Below are 19,530 nucleotides of genomic sequence, written 5' to 3'. Positions count from 1 at the left end.
GGTGTGTTCGGGATGGTGAGCAGTCGGGGCCACATCCTGGCCGGTGGCTGGAGCACCTGGCACCCCGCGGGCAGGAGAAACGCGGGAGACCTCGGCAGACGGCCTGGGCAACACGGGAGGGTCACCGGTGGCACACAGACAGGCGTCTAGGCTAAGGAGAGCGCGGGCTGCACAGAGCGGGGTGGGAGAGGATCCGGGGCAGACGCGGAGACAGGAGGGAGAAATGAGCAGTGAACGGCGAGGGCTGCAGCGTGTGGCACTGAAGCCCAAGCATCAGCGGTGGGAGGGATCCGGAGGAGAGGGCGCGAGGCCCCCGGAGAAGGGTGGTCCCTGGTCCGAGGAGACAGGTAGGACAGATGGGGAAGCGGACGGACCGCCGCACGGTGACTGTGGCTTGGTGTTTCTTTAGAAAAAAGGAAACTACTTTAAGGGCCAAAGCTATTTGCCGGAGTGCTGGGGAGCCGGGGGCCGGTTACAGGTTTCAGAGCCGAGCCTGAGGGAGGAGCTGCTGACCAGGTCAGGAGCCCCGGGCTGCGCCCGCCCCGCCCATCCCGCCCACCTGGGCGAGCTCATCCTTCCACAACCCCGGGCCATCGGCCACCGCTGTGTTCGGGGGAATCACGGACAAACAAAACCCAGTTTGCTCCGATAAAAATGTCCCTCTAACCTCCCACGACAAGACTTCCAAACCCCACCTGACTGCTCGGCTGGGCTGAAGATGCTGGTCACTGAACTGGGATCCTCAGTGTTTGAGTTTCCATTGTTGGTCACAGAGAGTATAAAACTGAAATCTGAACTGAAGCTCCAGAATCAGTTTTGGAGATTTATGTACGTTACCTCTTCACTCCTCTCCGGAACTCGAAGAGTTTTTGTCCTTCTGGAATGGAAAATACCCTAATCACGGTCCCCTGTGATAGGGAAAGAAGGAAAGAAAAAGGAATTTTAGCTGGGTAGAATCAGGTTTGTATTTCCTGCACATCAGACCTTAGTGGACGGAGTGATGACAGCTGCCCTGGGCCGGGTGGCCTCGGGGGCCCCTGCACCCCCTTCACACTTGACAGGCACTCACCAGAACACGCCCTGTTCCACTGTTCACACGATAATATGACGTCAACCCACTTTAACTCACTACTTCTTCTAAACACTAAGGGCCTTGAAGTCAAAGCTGGAATACAATAGTTCTATTTTCCCTAAGCCATCTGAGGTTTAAACTATTAAAAATCCACCCTGGGAATTCCCTGGCAGTCCAGCAGTTAAGACTCGGCGCTTTCACTGCCGTGGACCTGAGTTCGATCCCTGGTCGGGGAATTAAGATCCCACAAGCTGCGTGGTGTGGCCAAAAATACCCAAACCCCCCCCCCCCCCAAAAACAAAAAGACCAAAAACACCCTTAAGCATTACTTGGAGGCCCCTCTGACGCCCCTTCCTCCCACTTTAAGCAGAGCCACTGATCAAGGGCTGATTAGCAACTGAATACCTGGAAATGTTACTTAATTGCCTAAAAAGGAATAAAGCCAAACTTACAAAATGGAAGACCTACACCAAGAAAAGATCTACAACCAGGACAAAAGAAAATGTGACTAAACGGGGAGCTGCAGCACATCACATCAGGCAGGGGAATGAAATGCTGTTAACATGCAGATCTCCCTACCCCTCCCCCCAAATTCCCAGGGCATGTGTGGATGCGGGGCAGGACCTGGGCATCTGGGAGAGTTGATGAGACAGAACAGCCAAGTTCGTGAAAATGAGTGGTACTTTCAACATCTAAATATTAAAAAAAACTACAAGCTACAGTAATAGACTAACACAAAGAGACACAGTCTGACAGAGCAGAACGGAAACACCTTAAAACAGGCAGCATCTTGAATCTATGGGGTAGGAGAGTTATTAGACATTTAACCTCATACTGTACAAATTTTAGAAGGTTCAAGCTGTTAAATATAAGAACCATTGAGATTATCTGACATGTTTATAAATAGGAAAACAAAAACAAAAACCCCAACCTATAAACAACCCAAATGTACAGCACCAGGAATTGTTAAATAAATTGTGATAAATTCATATAACAGGACACTACACAGCCAGTAGAAATCAAGCTGGAAATAAAATGGGTCCCTTTTGGAAAATATTAATAAAAATGATTCTCTGGACAGAAGGACACCAAGTTTGTAATTTTGGTTATCCAAAAATAACCACGGCAAAGGTTTTGTCCTTTGCAGCCTAAACTTTTAGATTTAGATATATTCTTAATGGCATACCTACTGTGTAAAACTAATTAATTAAGAGCTGTGGGTCACAGCTTGACTGCAGTTCCTCGAGAACAGGATTAAGCCACACACCTCGGCAAAGCCCCAGCACCTAGTACACAGCAGCGCTGAGAAGGCCACCGGTGGTCTAAGGTCACAAACTGAAATTTGTGAAATTAAGCGTTTGCTCTTTAAAGTCCCCCCAAAAAAATGTTCTATTTTTACTAGCCTTGAAATCCCATGAAGTGCTTTAGGGCCTCTTAATACCTAATAAAAGGTCATAAAGATTAAGACTGATTAATCGAGGGATAACAGAGTTTCGTAGCTGTCGTGATCCTCCCAGGGGAGAAGAAAAGGACAAGGTGACGCTGTGATCACCCAGCACAGTGTTCAACAGTCAGGCTTGGAGTCCAGTTCCTCTGTCGCTGCCCAGCTGGGTGACCCTGGACCGACGACTTAACCTCTCTGAGCCCTCAATACGAAGTAGGGAAAGGTTTACCTTAGCGAGGGGGTCCACGCGGTAAATGAACATCAAGGGTCTAGCGAGTGACCCATAAACAGTAGCGTCGTTATCACGGAAAGTGGGCGTGAGGGTCGAGACCCACACGGGAAGGGCAGAGAAGTGAGCCCACGTTTATGTACCTCATTTGGCGGCTGGTTCCAGGGGAGAGGTGACTTAGGAGGGGGCTGCTTTAGGTTTTCAGTGAGAAAGCATCCAAGTAAATTAGGCAGTGGGCACTGAGAAGAGAGGAATGAGCCAGGAGGACGTCGAGCAGAGAAGGGGGGAGACACAGCAGCTGAGCTGGGAGAGGACAAGGGCCCACCAGGGTCCCGGGGCCAAGAGAAGGGGGCAAACGGAAGGGATGCCCAAGCCATTTTGTCCCCCGTGCAGGGAGCTTAAAAAGGGCCACGTCCCCTTACCCCGAAATCCTTCTCACTGGAAACTCATGTTAATGTTTAGAGATGACCGTGAAAAGTTTATATGTAAGACTTACATACACTAACTATATTCAAATTACTACTATAAATATATATTAATACAGCTGAAATACTAGAAACACTAAACCATCCCAGAAGGATGGCTAAAGAAATGACAGCTGAACACGCACAGCACGACATGGGCTCCACTGAGGCGGGCGCGGCCGCGGCGCCCTGCCCTGTCTCTCCCCGCACCCGCCCTCCAGGCCGTGGGCCGTGCCTGGCTGTGAGCTAGCTGGTACAAAACTGCTTGGCTGGTTAGCAAGCTAACCGTGTGAACAGAGGTGCCCTGGTTTCCCACAGGGCTGCAGCAGCCTTACCTTCTCGGAAGCAGTGGCGAGCTTGGTTCCGCTGGCGTCGAAGGCCAGTGCGGCTAAAGGGCTGTCATGAGCCGGGATCATGTTTGCAGCTCTCTGGAAGGAAGGGTAAAGTGACACCATGACCGCCGTGCCCTGCGCTGGCCACCGGCTGTTACCAGAACACCAGCACGGTTAACACAGACGCCAAATCCCCGATTAACCAGGGGTGAGGGGTCTGAGCAAATGCTGCTCAAAACCTTTTAAAAATAAGCAAAGCAATGTCTCCATGGAGTTCTACGGTTTTCTCCACTGCTTCTAGCACTTGTGCCGCTAGGCGCGCAGCACCGCGGGGACAGGAACACGTCCGGAGGCAGGATGACTCGGACCTGCTTGGCCACGGAGAGGGTGGCAGCGGAAACCACGCCCGGGAAACGAGGAGGGCAGAGGCTCCTCGGCCCTCCTTTTAGGAAGAAGGGGTGTTGTAAAGAGCTCTCCAAGGACCAAAGAACCTCACCAGATTGATGGTGTCGAAGACCTGCACCTCCCCAATGGTCGCGCTGCCCGGATACGCCAGGTAACAGTTGTCGTTGCTGATCGACAGCGCACACAGGCCTGCGAGCAACACACGGGGAAGAAACGCAGGTCAGGTCCCCAGGTGTCACCAGAACTCGGTACTTACGCAAGAACACGGAAAGCAAGGGGAGCGCTGATGCGACCTTGGTCGTCGTATCACTGGGTTTTAAGTTCCACATGCCCCAAACCACCACCATAGGGGACAGCAGGACTGTAAAAACAGACTAAAGCCCTTTGGTTGGAACTGGTTAGAAACCTCAAAACTGGAGGCTGACCCAACCAACAATTTATGTGGTCACAAGACCAGCGTCAGGACGGTAGCTTGCTTTAAGATCAATACTTTTAAAATCTGTGGAACCTAAAAAGAGAAGAAAATCTCTCTCACCGACAGCTCTTAGAAAGGCAGACCAGTCCGGTCCCCACGCGCTCACCTGCGGGGTTTGGGGGCGTCTCCCGGATGGTGTGCAGAACCTTCATGTCCCGGATGTTGTGTATGTACAGAGACTCCTCCAGGCACACAATCAGCCTCTGCAAAAGACACAGCAAAGCACGGAAAACCAAACGTAAGGCAGAGCCAGTACGACGCTCGCTCCCGACCTCCGGGTAGCGGACTCCCGCACTAAGACGCCGCGTCCCTTCCGGAACCCTTGCGCCGGGTGCTCATGGCACAGTCCCCGCTCGCCCAGGGTGGCGTCTGTACCCACGACCGCTTCCGCCAGCTCTACCAGGACTTCTAACTGTACGATTTAATTCAACCTCATAGAAACCGGTCTCCAGCTAAGAAAACCATGGTTTGCTTTTGTTGCACTCTCGGCCCTCCCCCCACGAACACCAGGTCTAGAGCCTGGGACAGGTTTGGTGAAGGTTTCAAAAACTGATGCTGTATGAGGCACGGCAGGATGAAAGTGAAAACGAGGGCTTTTAAAAAAGTGTAAAATTCTGCACCCAGACTCCTTCGCAGGTGTCGAAGTTCTCGCTCCATTTTAAGGAGGATGGGTGTGTAGCTGATGCACCAAGGGGATGGTTTATGTAACAGAGACAAGCGGCCGCCCTCGGCTCTGCAGGAGCTGGTACGTGAATGGTCACTTGCATGTTACAAGTATAAAAAAAGTTCAACGTGTTACACTTTGTAATTTACCATCTTAACCCATCTTTCTGTCAACAGACCCAGTTTCCACCACGTCAGTGGTGTCCACTTCACCAGTCAGGACGTTTCAGAACCCACTAGCTGCAGTCATGCATGGGCCACCCGAGGCCACGTAACAACTGGTTGTTGACAGAATGTGGTGACAGCCCTTAAGGACAAGGCTGTATTTTGTGAGTAAGCCAAAGCCATGTGACCATCGCATGGAATAAACTCAAGTGCCAGCCACCAGGTCTACACTCCAGGCCAGACATTCTTGTGGGTTTTGGGAGAGACACAAAAAAGTAATAAATCCTTCATCTTAAAAGTTAAATTGACAGTTAAAGGGACAGAGAATTTCCTGGCCGTCCAGAGGTTAGGACACGGTGCTTTCAACTGCCAGAGCCCGGCTTCAGTCCCTGGTCAGGGTAGCTAAGACCCTGCAAGCCACAAGGGGTGGCAAAAAAAAAAAAAAAAAAAGATAAAGATGCTCACAGATTTTTTTTAAAAGTAACATTTATAAAAAGCAAAAGAAGGTTCATGTCTTGAGGGATGAGTAAAGCAATCGGGAGAGGCCAGGGAATCGTCAGGAATGGGGCTATTTGGGCAAAACTGTTGAGACGAGAAAACAGAGTTGAGTCCAGGTGGGGGCTCAGGTGAGCAGGAGCGTGGCCGGAGGGACCAGAAGCGCCGCCTGGGGACGGTCGCTGTGTCCGAGGGGCGCCACTGAGAACTCGGAGACACAGCCGGAGCCCCCGGCAGCTGAGCGGGGTGAGAGCGCGGCCCACCTGCCTGTTCAGCTTCACAGCCAGGATGGTGTTGGAGTAGCTGTAGTTGCAGATCTCGGTCCCCTTCTTAAAGTGGCAAACCTTCAGCTTCCTGGGGGCTTTGAGGCTAACGATGGCCACTAAGCTGCTTGAGAACAATCTTTCCACGATGCACACATCTTCAGTGTCAGCTGAAAGGAGGAAAAAACCCCACATCTGTGTGTATCCCTGTCAAGAGGCACAACGCGCTCGTGCGTGCAAACACGCGTCTACGGGCGGGCTCCCCACTGCGAGCTCTGGGGCCAGCAGAGCGGGTCAAGTTCGCTGCTTGTGAGGCCTGGACGAGCCGCCGGCAGGTCGCCCTGCACCCCCCGAGGAGGACCCACTCCTCAGAGGCCCCCCCATTCCACACGTGGCACCCTGTCACTGCCCCCCGGGGGGTCACCCGTAACTGCCTCATCTGCTCCCTGGCTGCTCTCTGAACTCACCGGAATGTGAGCCCTGCCCAGACACAGGCCTCATTTTCGGGCTCACAGCTGTAACCCCGGCACTTACAACTGAACCTGACATGTGACGGCCCCCAAGCGTTCCCTGAATGACTGCATCTCTGGAGGCCTTGCTTTCCTGCCTGTAAAGGGGGCTCACGGCTACCCTGGTGTGAGGAGGGACTTACAGACTCCAGCACGCAGTCAGCCCTCGGTCCCCTTCGCTCCCTGCTCCCCACCCCCGCTCAGAAGACGGGGGGCTGGGAACTGAGTGCACAGCAGCCCCCACAGACAAGAAGAGACGGTGGACCCTGCGCGGCTGTTACTCCACCCCCGTCTCCCTGGGAGGCCCCCACACCCGCACTCTCTCCTTACTCCCCCCTTGGTTTCATTGGTAATTGCCTGGGGTTAAGTTCAGATGGAGGAGCAAAGAGAATTCTGGAATGCAGGAAGAGCCCAGAGCCAAGAATCTAGATGATTTTCACAGGCAGCCTGTCTCGACCTGAGCTACGGGAAGTACCGCTGAGCCGGGGTTCAGCACACACCCGTTCACCACCCTAACAATGATCTGAGGCCACACTCTGTCTGGAGCTGAGCGGAGCACAGAGGACAGCGCCACCCAGATGGATCACAGCCCAGGGGACCTGGGAGGCCCGATTAGCCAGAGCCTCAAGAGCAGCTCCACCGTGAACAGGAGCGCCCGCGTGAAAGTCCGCACACCAGACCAGGTGCACGGCCACTCGAGAGGGTCCCTTCCCCTCAGCTGTCGCTGACCTTAACGGTGTAACTTAAAAACACACGTAGGTTAGTTTCGAAACCAAACTACTACAGTGAGCAAGTGAGCTCTAAAGGTCCCCGAAGAAAGACACAAACTGTTCTAGGAAAACGCGTGGTATCAGTCATCTCAATATGGGTTTGACAGCCCAACGTGCTCAGCACAGGGCCCAACTACTGGGTGTCAGCCAAGAGTCATAGCCAAAGTGACGCGACTCACATCTGTGGGAAACAATTAAGATATCGCTATTATATAGACTGGAATAGGCAATAAAATCAAGTGCATGATTCCAAGCTCTTTACAGTAGTTTAATCATAGCTGCTTTTACACAAATGAGAATCACTTCTCTTGCCTGCAGCTACGAACTAACCTTCCTTCGAAAAGAACCACACAAGCCGGAAGCTTGTCTGTCCGGCAGCATCTCAGGGGAGCTGCCTACCCCTTCCAGGATCTGACCCTGGACTGAAGGGCACAACCATGCGTGACCTCCAGCACAGGGAGACGCGGCCTCGGCCTGTTTTCATCGGCTGATTCGACTCCAGCACCTGCACAGGCAGTGTTCCAACATCAGGCCGACCCAACTCGGGAGAGACCAACCGCCACCCAGAACGGCAATGATGTGCAGTAAAGATAACCTCCCTCGGGCCCAGATCCTCACCTTCTCCCGTCAGCCCCCTTCCCGCAGGAAGCCGATGGGGAGACCTAAGCGCAACCTGAGCAGGACCCGTGGGCCGGGAGGGGCAGGGTCTGGGGCCGGGAGGGGCAGGGAGGGCCGTCTCCACAGCCACGCTTGCTCCCACGAGGCTCAGGCCCATCCTGCCCGGCGTCTCACCTTTCAGGCCCCCACCTCCGAGTCACCTCACTCTCTCAAGATCCGACGACGGTTTGGAGGCACACGGCCCTGATGGATCGCACCCTGCACTTCTCACACAGCGCTGTCCTGTCATCCCTGGGAACCCGGACGCCGGCTCAGCAGTGGTGACCCTCCCACCCCCGCCCAGGCCCAGTTTCCAAGGACAGGAGTGTGTCTGCCTGGGCACACTGCCCCCTATCGGGTCTGACGCTGGCTGGCACACTGAATCTGGTAACACGGACGCCGTCCGGAGACCCCGGCAGATTCTGATGGCGAGGCAGAACAAAATGTGACAGGGAGGTGAGTGAGGAAGTGGACAAAGAACTCTGGCAGCTGGCAGGAGGAGCCGTGTAACGAGGAGATGCAGAGATGGGGGAGGGATGGATGGTCACGTGTGGGACACGTACGGCCAAAGAAAGTGCCTGTCTTGAGATAAATGAGCAACTAGAGGCACTGATGGAGAGACAGACAACGCAGTAGAGACAGGATGACGTCTGAGCAACTGGAAGGCATGAGACCCAGCAGGACTGGTTCCAACAGACAGGCACCCCCTTTCCTGCATTTGAAAGGGGGGAGAGGAGAAGACGGCACAGATCGGGGTGAGGGGGGCGGTCATCTGAGGGAGGAAATACTAGGGAGTTCCACGCTGAAAGCGTCCGTTTCTCCTTGAGGCATGCGAGCGGTCATCAGCTCTGAGGGGCACAGAGGCGGGAGGTTTAATGAGGGAGGCCAGTATGAACAATCCCCTCGCAGGGTAAGCAAACAGTTACTAGAAAAACGTCGGATCATCAGCAGGCACCGCCAGTCTCCCGCTGAGGCTGCGGCAATCAATTAAAATTCAACCAGTCAGAGGAAAATCGTATCGATGCAAGCGATGCAGAAGCAGCACGAGAATGTTCACTGCCTATTCACAGTAAAAACTCAGAAACCTAAGGATCAGAAGAAACTTCTTCAGTCAATAAAGGACTTCTGTGAAAAACGTCACAGCTAGCACCACACTTCACGGTGGACTTAATACTGAACTCTCTTCCTTCTAAGACTGGAACCAGGGCAGGGCTGCGCCCTCCTCACTCCGGACTGGAAGCTGGCAGATGGCCACAGGCAGGAAGACACCAAAGGCACAAGGACCAGAAAGGAAGGCAGGAAACTACTACTCTGCAAGCTCATGGACCCTACTAAGCAACTATTAAAAGTAATGAATGAATTTAGCAAAGTCACAGGACACAAGGTTAGAATACAAGAATCAACCATATTTTTATACACTCTTAGCAAACAACTGGGAAGTAAAATGAAGAAATTCCATTTACAACACTCTCAAAAACCAAAACATCAGGACAAAATTTAACAAAAGATGTAAGACCTCCATACCAAAACCCACAGAATATTACTAAGAGAAATTAAGGAAGAGCTTCATAAATGGAGAGATATACCACGTTCACAGACTGGAATACTCAACATTATATGTTAAGATACCAATTCTCACCCAACTGACATCTAGGTCCAACGCAACCCCAATCACAATCCCAGCAGACTTTTTTTGTAGACACTGACAAGCTGATTTTAAAGTCAGAAAGGCAAAGGATCTAGAATATCCAAGGCTATCTTGAAAAAGAACAAAGTTGAAGGGCTTACACATCACGTGACTTCAAACCTCAGTATACAAACAAAGTGACAGGAAACAAGACAGTATGTTTCCAACATAAAAACTAACCAACAGACCAACAGAAGAGAATGAAGAGCAGGGACAGACTCACACTTACAGGACTGTTTTTAGGCACCAGAGCAGTTCAGTGAGGGAAGAACAATCTTTTCGACAAATGGTGGAGCAGGAATTCCTAAGGAGAAGCTTAACGTGACTCATAGCTCATACCACACACCAGAATTAATCTGAGAAGGAACCACTGAGCTAAACGTAAAAGCTGAAACTATGAAGCTTTCAAAGAAAACATAGGAAAAGATCTTTATGACTTGACAGTAGGCAAAGGTTTCTTAGGACAGAAAAGGCAAAAATTGTAAATGAAAAAAATAAATCAGACTTCATCAAAATTCAAAATATTTGCTCAAAAGACAAGTCAAGCCACAGATTGGGAAAAAATATTTACAAAACGTATGTGACAAAGGTCTGGTATCCAGAATATCTAAAGAACTCTGACAACTCGACAATAAAAAGACAAAACGGGGGCTTCCCTGGTGGCGCAGTGGCTGAGAATCTGCCTGCCAATGCAGGGGACACGGGTTCGAGCCCTGGTCTGGGAGGATCCCACATGCCACGGAGCAACTGGGCCCGTGAGCCACAACTACTGAGCCTGCGCGTCTGGAGCCTGTGCCCCGCAACGGGAGGGGCCGCGATAGTGAAAGGCCCGCGCACCGCGATGAAGAGCGGCCCCCGCACCGCGATGAAGAGTGGCCCCCACTTGCCGCAACTAGAGAAAGCCCTCACACGAAAACTAAGAGACCCAACACAGTCATAAATAAATAAATTAAATAAATAAATAAAGTATTAAAAACTATTAAAAAAAAAAAAAGACAAAACAATCAAATTTTAAAAGGGACGAAAGATCTGAACAGATATTTCACAAACGATACACAGAGGGCCAACAAGGACATCAATGTGTCCAACATCATTAGCCATTGGGGGAATTTAAACTAAAACCGCAATGAGATATTATTAGACACACATCAGAACGCCCAAAATGAAAAAGCCCGATATCGCCAAGTGCTGGTGAGAACGCAGAGCCACCAGACCGTCACACAGCGCTGGTGGAAATGCACAACGGACAGCCACTAGGAGGACCTGAGAGCTTCCTGTAGAACGAAACACAGGTTCCACTCCTATTTACCTAAGACAAATGAAAACATGTGTCCACAAAAAGATTTCTACAAGAATGTTCACAGCAGCTTTATTCGTAGTAAATGAGTGATAGCTAAAAACTGGAAAAAGCCCAGATTCCCCTCAATAGGAGAATGAATATACAGTCAGTAGTATACTCATATATTGGACAACGGAGATGCAACAATATGGACAAACCTCAAAAACATTCCTCTGAGCAAAAGAAACCTTACTAAGAGGGCATATGCTGCATTTATATGATGCAGAACAGGCGAAACTAACTGCTTGACTCTTGGCAGGTGGAAGGGAGCTGGGAGTAATGGGGGAAGGGGTATGAGAGAACTTTCTGGAGTGATGGTAAACCTTGATAGGAGTTCAGGTTACACAGATGTCTGTGCATTTGTCAGAACACAGAATGTTGACTTAAGATCTGTGCATTCCACTGTATGTAAATATTACCTCAAAAGGAAAAAATGAAAACAATGCTAGTTACTAATATTCATGGTATGGTATTTCAGGGAATGTGTACTGATGTCTGCAAGGTACTTAGAAATGCAGACACAAAAAATAGGATGGATGGACGGATGGACAGATGGACGGAGAGATGGGTAAGTATGGTAAAGTGCTAACAATAGACTCTAAATGCTAGGTACATGGGTACTGGCTGTAAAATACTTTCAACCTTTCTGTGTGTTTGAAAATTTCGATTAACAAAATGGTGGAAAAAGAAAAGGGATGTATCCTTCATTTGCTTAAACCAGGTGTAGAGAAAGTAAAGAAGATGGGTTCAGGGTGTTGCCATCCAACTATAAGTTTGAAATTTCTTTGTTTAACCTTTAATGGAAACAGGCAGAAGAGACTCCTTTTAGAATTTTAACAACAGGGGAAGTGTGGTGGGGAGGCAGCAAAGCTGTTTTCAGCTGCAAACATTCATAAAAGAAAACATTAGGGCTTCCCTGGTGGCGCAGTGGTTGAGAATCTGCCTGCTAATGCAGGGGACACGGGTTCGAGCCCTGGTCTGGGAAGATCCCACATGCCACGGAGCAGCTGGGCCCGTGAGCCACAACTACTGAGCCTGCGCATCTGGAGCCTGTGCCCCGCAATGGGAGGGGCCGCGATAGTGAAAGACCCGCGCACCGCGATGAAGAGCGGCCCCCGCTTGCCGCAACTAGAGAAAGCCCTCGCACGAACCGAAGACCCAACACAGCCAAAAATAAATAAATAAAGTAGCTATAAAATTAAAAATAATAATAATAATAATAATACGGCATTTCCCATATAATCATTTCTGTAAAAAAAAAAAAAAAAAAAAAGAAGACATTATAATGAACCTCCATAGACCTGCATCACCTGGATTTCACAAATGTTATCTTTCTGCCATTTAGCTTCCGCTTTTTCTTTGCTGAAGTTTCAGAGAGGTGCATCATCTTGACATTTCACCCCTAAATACTTCAGTAAGCCCCTCTAAATAGATCAAGACATAGGAAAAATGTCTTTTCCAGCTCATGAGTAAAGTGGAAAATTTCTTACATCAAAATCAATTGCAAGTAGACAAGTATTTAACGTAAAACACAAACCCAAAGAACCAGAAGATGACACGAGAGACTATTCATGCACCCCCGGAACAGGGAGAGCCTTCCTAGCACTCAGAAGCCTTACGAGAAAAGATGGATACATCTGAATATACAGAAAGTCAAGACGTCAGAATGGCAAGGAGACCATAAGCAAGGTTAAAGAGCAAACAACCCAGAAGAAATATTAGCAACCCACACCAAATGGCTAATTTGCTTTAAATCTGTAAGAGACAATCCAACAGAAGAGCAGGCAAAGGGGGAAAAAAAGCAATCAAGAAAAAAAAAAAGCAAATGACTACCAGCAATTCCACTCCTACAGTCTCTATCTACTCAAAGAGAAATGAAAACACACGTCCACACGATAACACAAACATGCACAGCAGCACTATTTACAACAGCCAAAAAGGGGAAACAACCCAAGTGTCCACTGACAAAACACAGAATGTCCACACGCTGTAACAGCAATGAGCAACAAAAAGAAAAGAAGTGCTCATCCACGCTCCAACACGGGTGAACCCTGAGAACATTCCAAGTGAAGGAAGCCACTCACCCGTGATTCCATTTATCTGAAACGTCCAGAGCAGCGAATGGACAGTGGGAGAAAGGAGGTTAGTGGTGGCCAAGGGCTGAGGGGTTGGGGGTGGGATGCAGTCGCCCTGCTAATGGACTGAGGGGCTCTTTGGGGAGTGATACAAATGTTTTAAAATTAGCTTAAGGTAGGCTGCACAACTCAGTAAATATACTGGAACCCACTGAATTGTACACTTTAAACAGGTGATTTTTATGGCGTCCAAATTACATCTCAAAAAAGCTATTAAAAAAAAATAACCCACACAGGCAGACAACTGAATGGATTTGAATTCTGGCCAATATATTGAGATCTGATGTATGAAGGACAGGGCAGCAGGGCCCTGAGACATCAAGCTGTGCTCCTATGAGCACGTGAGTGATAGAGGGCCCTTCACCGTGATCCCCTCCAAGACCACGCGGCCCTGGGCCTGGGAACACACAGAGGCTTCCAGGGGTCTCTCAAACTGCCGAAATCATACACTAAATATTGGGTTTTCTCTGGGAAATACCTGCAACTTCCAGCAGATGTCCAAAGGAGATAGGAACCAGAGAACAGCTGAGGCTGCCTGCAAAAGGCAGATGAACTGCCGGTCACCCCGGAGTTACCGCATTTTTGTCACTACTTAAGTAAAAAACAACCAACAGGATTCACCTCAGAGACCCTTTAAGCCCGAGGAAGCAATGTGCTTAGATCTTTTCAGGAATACACCTTCATAAAGCAACCTACTTTTACACATTGCTAGTGGTTTAGGTTTGTTATTCTTCTGCTGCATTGTTTCCAGCTCTTTAACGTTTTTACGTTACACCTCACTCCCAAGAGAACTTTTAAAAACAAGCATCCACAGAACCCACAGACCCAGAGCAGTCCCTTTCCATCACACTGAGGCGCGCACAGCTCAGCCCTCCCGAGAAATACCAGCGCACAGGAATCAGGCTGGTAACTGAGGAGCAGGGCGCCCAAGTGAAAAGATGCAGGGCGGTCGCACGCAGGGCGACCACGGAGAAAGCCTGAGCGCAAACCCCAGCGGCCTCTGGCGTCTAAGGCCTTTGCTTCCACGGCCCTTCGATGTGGCCTCGGCCACAGTTTCTGCCACACTTTCTTCCTAGAGAGTGCCTATGCAAAATTTAATTTAAGAAACTACTTCATTTAAGAAAGAATGTTGTTGGGACTTCCATGGTGGCGCAGTGGTTAAGAATCCGCCTGCCAATGCAGGGCACACGGGTTCCAGCCCTGGTCTGGGAAGATCCCACATGCCACGGAGTAAGTAAGCCCATGCGTCACAACTACTGAGCCTGCGCTCTAGAGCCCGCGTGCCACAACTACTGAAGCCCGCGTGCCTAGAGCCCGTGCTGTGCAACAAGAGAAGCCACCGCAATGAGAAGCCCGCGCACCACCATGAAGAGTAGCCCCCGCTCGCCGCAACTAGAGAAAGCCCGCGCGCAGCAACGAAGACCCAACACAGCCAAAAATAAAAGAAAAAAGAAAGAATGTTGTTTTGCTTCTGCTGGTGCTGTTCAGAGCTGGCGATGGTAAAACTTCCCATGGTGGGAAGAGGGGAGGGACAAAGCCATGAACTAACACGGCACACTCCCCAACCAGGCATGTCTGCGGACGCCCGGGGCTCTGAAGAGACGCACGTGTACAGCCCACCCGATCTTCCATCACAACAGACTCAAGCAGAGAGGCTACTGGATTTCTCCCCTGGAAGATCCATTCGTGTAAATCTCACTGAGGTGAATGTTCCAGCCAGCGCAAGGTCTGCCGAATCAGAACCTAGCCGGCCAGCCTGCTTATGCTGAGTTTCAGAACTAAATGCTTTGTGAGGTATGATTTCCTAGCTCAGAAGCATAAAACGCAAAGATGACACACGAAGTAGAATCTGAAAAGGCCAACTTTTCCTTCTGAACTTCTGTGATATTTTATAAGTAATAAAACTACAACCTTTATTTATATTGCCTAACAGGGTAGGATTTCGTTTCAGTAATGTTTCAGGGAAGAGAGACCACATATTTGCACTTGTAAGGACACACAGAGAGGGAAAGAGAATGATAAAACAAACAGGGCACACACAGGGGGCAAAGCACACGTGGGAGTTCCTGCTACTTTCCTTACGTTTGAAACTATAATACAGAGAGTTGAAAAACAAAAATCTTCCAGTGCTGCTGGGCAAAGATTTTTGTTTGTTAAGTAAATGAGACAGAACAAATAGCTGTCAATCTTGCTTCTCCCAAGACCAGCTCTGGCTCATTCTTTCTGTACCAGCAGCAGTGACCGACAGCAAAGACCTGACGTTACAAGGGACAGTCAAGAGTCACGAGGGGGCAAGCCAACTGAGCCGGGCTGAATATGGAGGCGTTAAGTACTCCTCTGCTAGAATCTACATGTAGGAAAATACTGGAAAGTGATCTTAACTCAGTAGCTAACCTGTTTTCTAAGAGATGTTCTTCTATCTACTTAATGATGTTCTAGGGGCAAAAGAATTTTGCAGCTTCGGTGTCACGTGCTAACCCTGAAAGAGTTCTCTGTCCATTCCCACCTATTTTAAGGGCCGAAGCTCACTAACAACAACAAAGAAATCTATATACCACCTCAACATGCTGGTCAGTTTAAACACCCACTCTTTCATGATGCTATCAAGGCATCACATTTTGTTCCATCAAAAACCTCTGAAAAATGAGGCACCAAAACCCACTTGATAAACTTCAAGGAAACAAATTAGTCACTGAACTGATTCAAACTGAGAAGGTGTCAAGACAAGGTTTTGGTATTCTGATACCCTATCTAAGCACTGGGTCTCCATTCTGTGGTTGTCAAACCAGTTGACCCTAATCACCAAAGCAACAATTTAACAGCACGGTTCAGGCGCTCATGGGCATGTAGATTTAATAAATGTTTCAGTCATACATAAAAGCCCAATGGAATCTTGTTTCCAGAGATCAGGCGACCCTTCTTTGAAGGAATTCCCTACAGGAAACAATCCTATGTGCGATCAAGTGAAGGCAGCCAATTTGGGGATTCCAGAAGCACCCTCTTGAGATAAGCAAGCACTGTAGTTCAGAGAGATTTTATCACCCAGATCACCCCTTCCAGCTACACGATAGGAGAAAGGCTTTTTTAGAAGATTTAGTACGCATCAGGAGGCAAGTCTGAGGACAAAAAAGGAGTAAACTCTAAGGCAGGAGCCGTGAGTTAGGGACACTTACTTTAAGAATCCCGCTTCCAGCCATCTCCCCGTAAAGGGCCCGGGTGCTGGCCTTCAGGGGCAGCAACAAACAGGGGGCTTGGTGGGGAATGTCAGACACCATCTGCTGATGGAGGTGAGGGACACCAGAGGGCGGACCTGGAGAGGGGAGGCCAAGGCCTGGAGGGAGCCTGGCGAGCCTCTGAGCCCCAGTGGGCCACAAGAACTCTGCAACCGCAAGTACTGGGCACAAAGAAAGGACTTTTCTCCTGGGTCCTCACCTTATGTTAATGCAGGAAGGGTGGGGGCGGTATTTACATCTGTGTTCGCTCCACACTGTGTCCCCAGCCTAACATCCGACACAAATGTATTTCCTTGTTCTTTGTCTGCCTCCATTTAAACATAAGTGTCATGAGAGCAGAAAGTTTCTCACCACCGTGTCTCCACAGCCAGAACAGGGCTGGCACGTAGCAGGTCCTCAATAAATGTTTACGGAGTGAATGGAACCAGAAATGAATATGAGATGTCTCTTCATATCAGCTCACTGAAACTCTCCCTTCTTAAGAGATATTAACAGGCAAAGGAGAATTCCAAAATGGAACACCAAACCACAGTGAAAGCAAAGTTCATAAGAGTGGAACATTCAGCAAGGAGATACTGGCATCATTAATAAGGAGAAAACTCAATCCCCCCAAACTGCATGCTCATGTAGATAATTAAAATGATAAATATTAAATCTCTCCTTGAATCCATACCCTAGTGTGACTAATTACAAGAATACTGACCTCCTCAATCCTCCGTAACAAGAATTCTTAATTAGATCACGCCACAGGCAGGCTTCAGGGCTATCATTATGTACAGAGAAAATATTTACAAACCACGTATATGACAAAGGACTAGTATCTAGAATATATAAAGAACTCTCAAAACTCAACATTAAAAAACTCCAAGTAATCCAATCAAAAAGTGGTCCAAAACATGAACAGACATTTCACTGAAGAGAATGGCAAATAAGCACATGAAAAAATGTTCAACATCATTAGCCATTAGGGAATTACAAAGTAAAACCATGAGATAGCACTGCACACATCCATAAGAACGGCTAAAGGAAAAAACACTGGTAACACCAAATGCTGGCAAGGATTCTGAGGAACTGGCTCACTCATACACTACTGGGGGGGATGTAAAATGGTACAGCCACCCTGTAAAACAGTTCAGCACTTAAAAAAGACAAAGACAGAACACCACACATACAACCCAGCAACTACACTTAGACATTAATCCCAGAGTGAAAAGTTACATCCACACAAAACCCCATACACAGCAGCTATATTTTTAACAGCCCAAATCTGGAATCAGCCCAGATGTGCTTCGCTGGGTGAGGGTCAAACAGCTGGGCTGCGTCCGCACGTGCAACCAGCTTTAGCAACAGAAAAGACGGCGCTACTGACACCCAGCAACTTGGGTGAACTTCCAGGGAAAGATGCTGAGCGAAAACAGCCAATCTCAAAAGGTTACATACTTCTATTTATGTAACATTTGTGAAAAAACAATATTCTGGAACCAGAGAACAGATCAGTGGCTGCCAGGGATTAGGGACGGTGGGGTGGCAGTGGGGGAGGGGAGGCAGGTGTGGTTACAAGGGCAACAGGAAGGACCCTGCGGTGTCAGACGGCCCAGTGTCTTCACTGTGGTGGACGCGGGAAGCTAGATGGGTGTTCGGACTGTACAGAACTTCACACACACAGGTGGACCACATCCATGTAGCCTTCCCGGCTGTGATACTGTACTGCGCTTCCGCGAAACGTTACCACTGGGGGAAACTGGGAGAAGGGTACAGGGATCTGTACTGCTTCTTACAACTACAGCAATGAAAAAAAAAGATGTATGTGCAGAGAGTCAAAGCTTTCCATCCCATTCTCACTGCGGGAGGGTCTGTACCTACTACTTACTATTTATTCAGCAAGTACTCTCGCTTGCTCTCTCTCTCACACACACACACACACACACACACACACACGAAAAACAAAGAAACTGAGGTCCATGAAGCGATCTATGTAAAGTCACAGTAGGTGACTTAGCAAGGTATCGAAGCTCACGGCCCTCCTGCAACCACACAGGTATCTGACACACAGCCACTCAAACACCATAAAATGCCAAATGGAGAAAATAAATCACTCCTAGGGGGATGTAAACTTTTCAAATTCTGGAAGCCCTCTGTGACAGAAATCTAAGTGGTTTAAATGGCATTAAAAAAGGGGAGAAATTATAGAATAATGCATATAGTATGGTATCATGCATTGGAAATGGCAACCCATAAAGTATTTCCACATGTACATTTATAAGTATGCAAATGCACAGAAAAAGATCTGGGAGAACACATAATCGTTCAGTCATAGCCATCACCTCTCAGTAAGACTAAGGTGAAAGAAGATTATTAGTCAAGGGGTATTTGGATTTTAACCATAATGTGTGAATTTAAGAATGCAACCTAATTCAAGTATAACTTGTCTATTTTAAGAAGGGGGAAAAATAAAGCAAACACTTACTGCATTCATAGATCTGTTCCAGTTTATCCACAGAAGAAAGGGAGAAAAATTTATAACCGGATTTACTACCAACAGCTAGAGACCTGCAAAAAAGCCAAATTCAGAAATAAGAGCTGATACGTGTAGGCAGTGATAACGCACAAACTAGCTCCATGTTACCAAACAGTCACCATCATCTCTACCCATAATTAGCACAAATAAGTTCATGTAGTTTGTACCAGGTGAGTGGTGGCAGAGCAGAAAAGAGAGTGGCGTGGAAGATGCCACACCTCACAGCCAGGACAAGGTGAATGCCAATAAAATAAAGATAGACAATGTTCTTATTGAAAAAACTTTAAAGTTTGACATACAAATAAAAGTAATCAGCCCTAAATTAATGATCCCCTCAAAACACAGTGCGGTTTCTCAGGTGATCTGATATACATGCCTGGTGTACGGGAGAGTCCAAAAGTTAGGATAACATTGTAAATATTAAACAAAGATATTTACACCTTTGGTGGATGATGGCGTCTTTCTGCACTGCAGTAAGGCCATAACAAATGCAGCTCAGTCACTTACGTTATGCTATGGCTCAGCAGTAGGACGGAAATCAAACAGACTAAAGCGCTAACTCAGAGCCTGAAATGGCAAGACTACATTAACATAGTTGGCCTTGTGTGTAAGATTCCGTATTCATCACCCAACACTGCTGCTTTTGCTAAGAGGCTTGGAGGGAACTCTGAGCTC

The 19,530-nt window shown here is 48.4% G+C and overlaps 1 protein-coding gene across 2 annotated transcripts in view; it reads right to left on the bottom strand.

Annotated features, from left to right (window-relative positions):
• WIPI2 (WD repeat domain, phosphoinositide interacting 2) overlaps positions 1–19,530 on the bottom strand; it is a 30,824-nt gene that overhangs the window by 5,535 nt on the left and 5,759 nt on the right. Inside the window, exons 2-7 of one of the 2 annotated variants that reach the window (XM_057529237.1) lie at positions 18,805–18,887; positions 6,008–6,177; positions 4,528–4,624; positions 4,038–4,135; positions 3,545–3,637; positions 838–908 (exon numbers count right to left, since the gene is read on the bottom strand). In XM_057529237.1, coding sequence (XP_057385220.1) covers positions 838–908; positions 3,545–3,637; positions 4,038–4,135; positions 4,528–4,624; positions 6,008–6,177; positions 18,805–18,887 — 612 coding nt within the window. The remainder of the gene's footprint in view (positions 1–837; positions 909–3,544; positions 3,638–4,037; positions 4,136–4,527; positions 4,625–6,007; positions 6,178–18,804; positions 18,888–19,530) is intronic. The other variant, XM_057529238.1, reaches the window with a different exon arrangement.

This window comes from Balaenoptera acutorostrata, chromosome 15, assembly GCF_949987535.1.
Source record: "Balaenoptera acutorostrata chromosome 15, mBalAcu1.1, whole genome shotgun sequence".
Taxonomy (NCBI): domain Eukaryota; kingdom Metazoa; phylum Chordata; class Mammalia; order Artiodactyla; family Balaenopteridae; genus Balaenoptera; species Balaenoptera acutorostrata.
The sequence above is the reverse complement of the archived record's forward strand: the minus strand, read 5'-3'. Positions and strand labels throughout refer to the sequence as shown.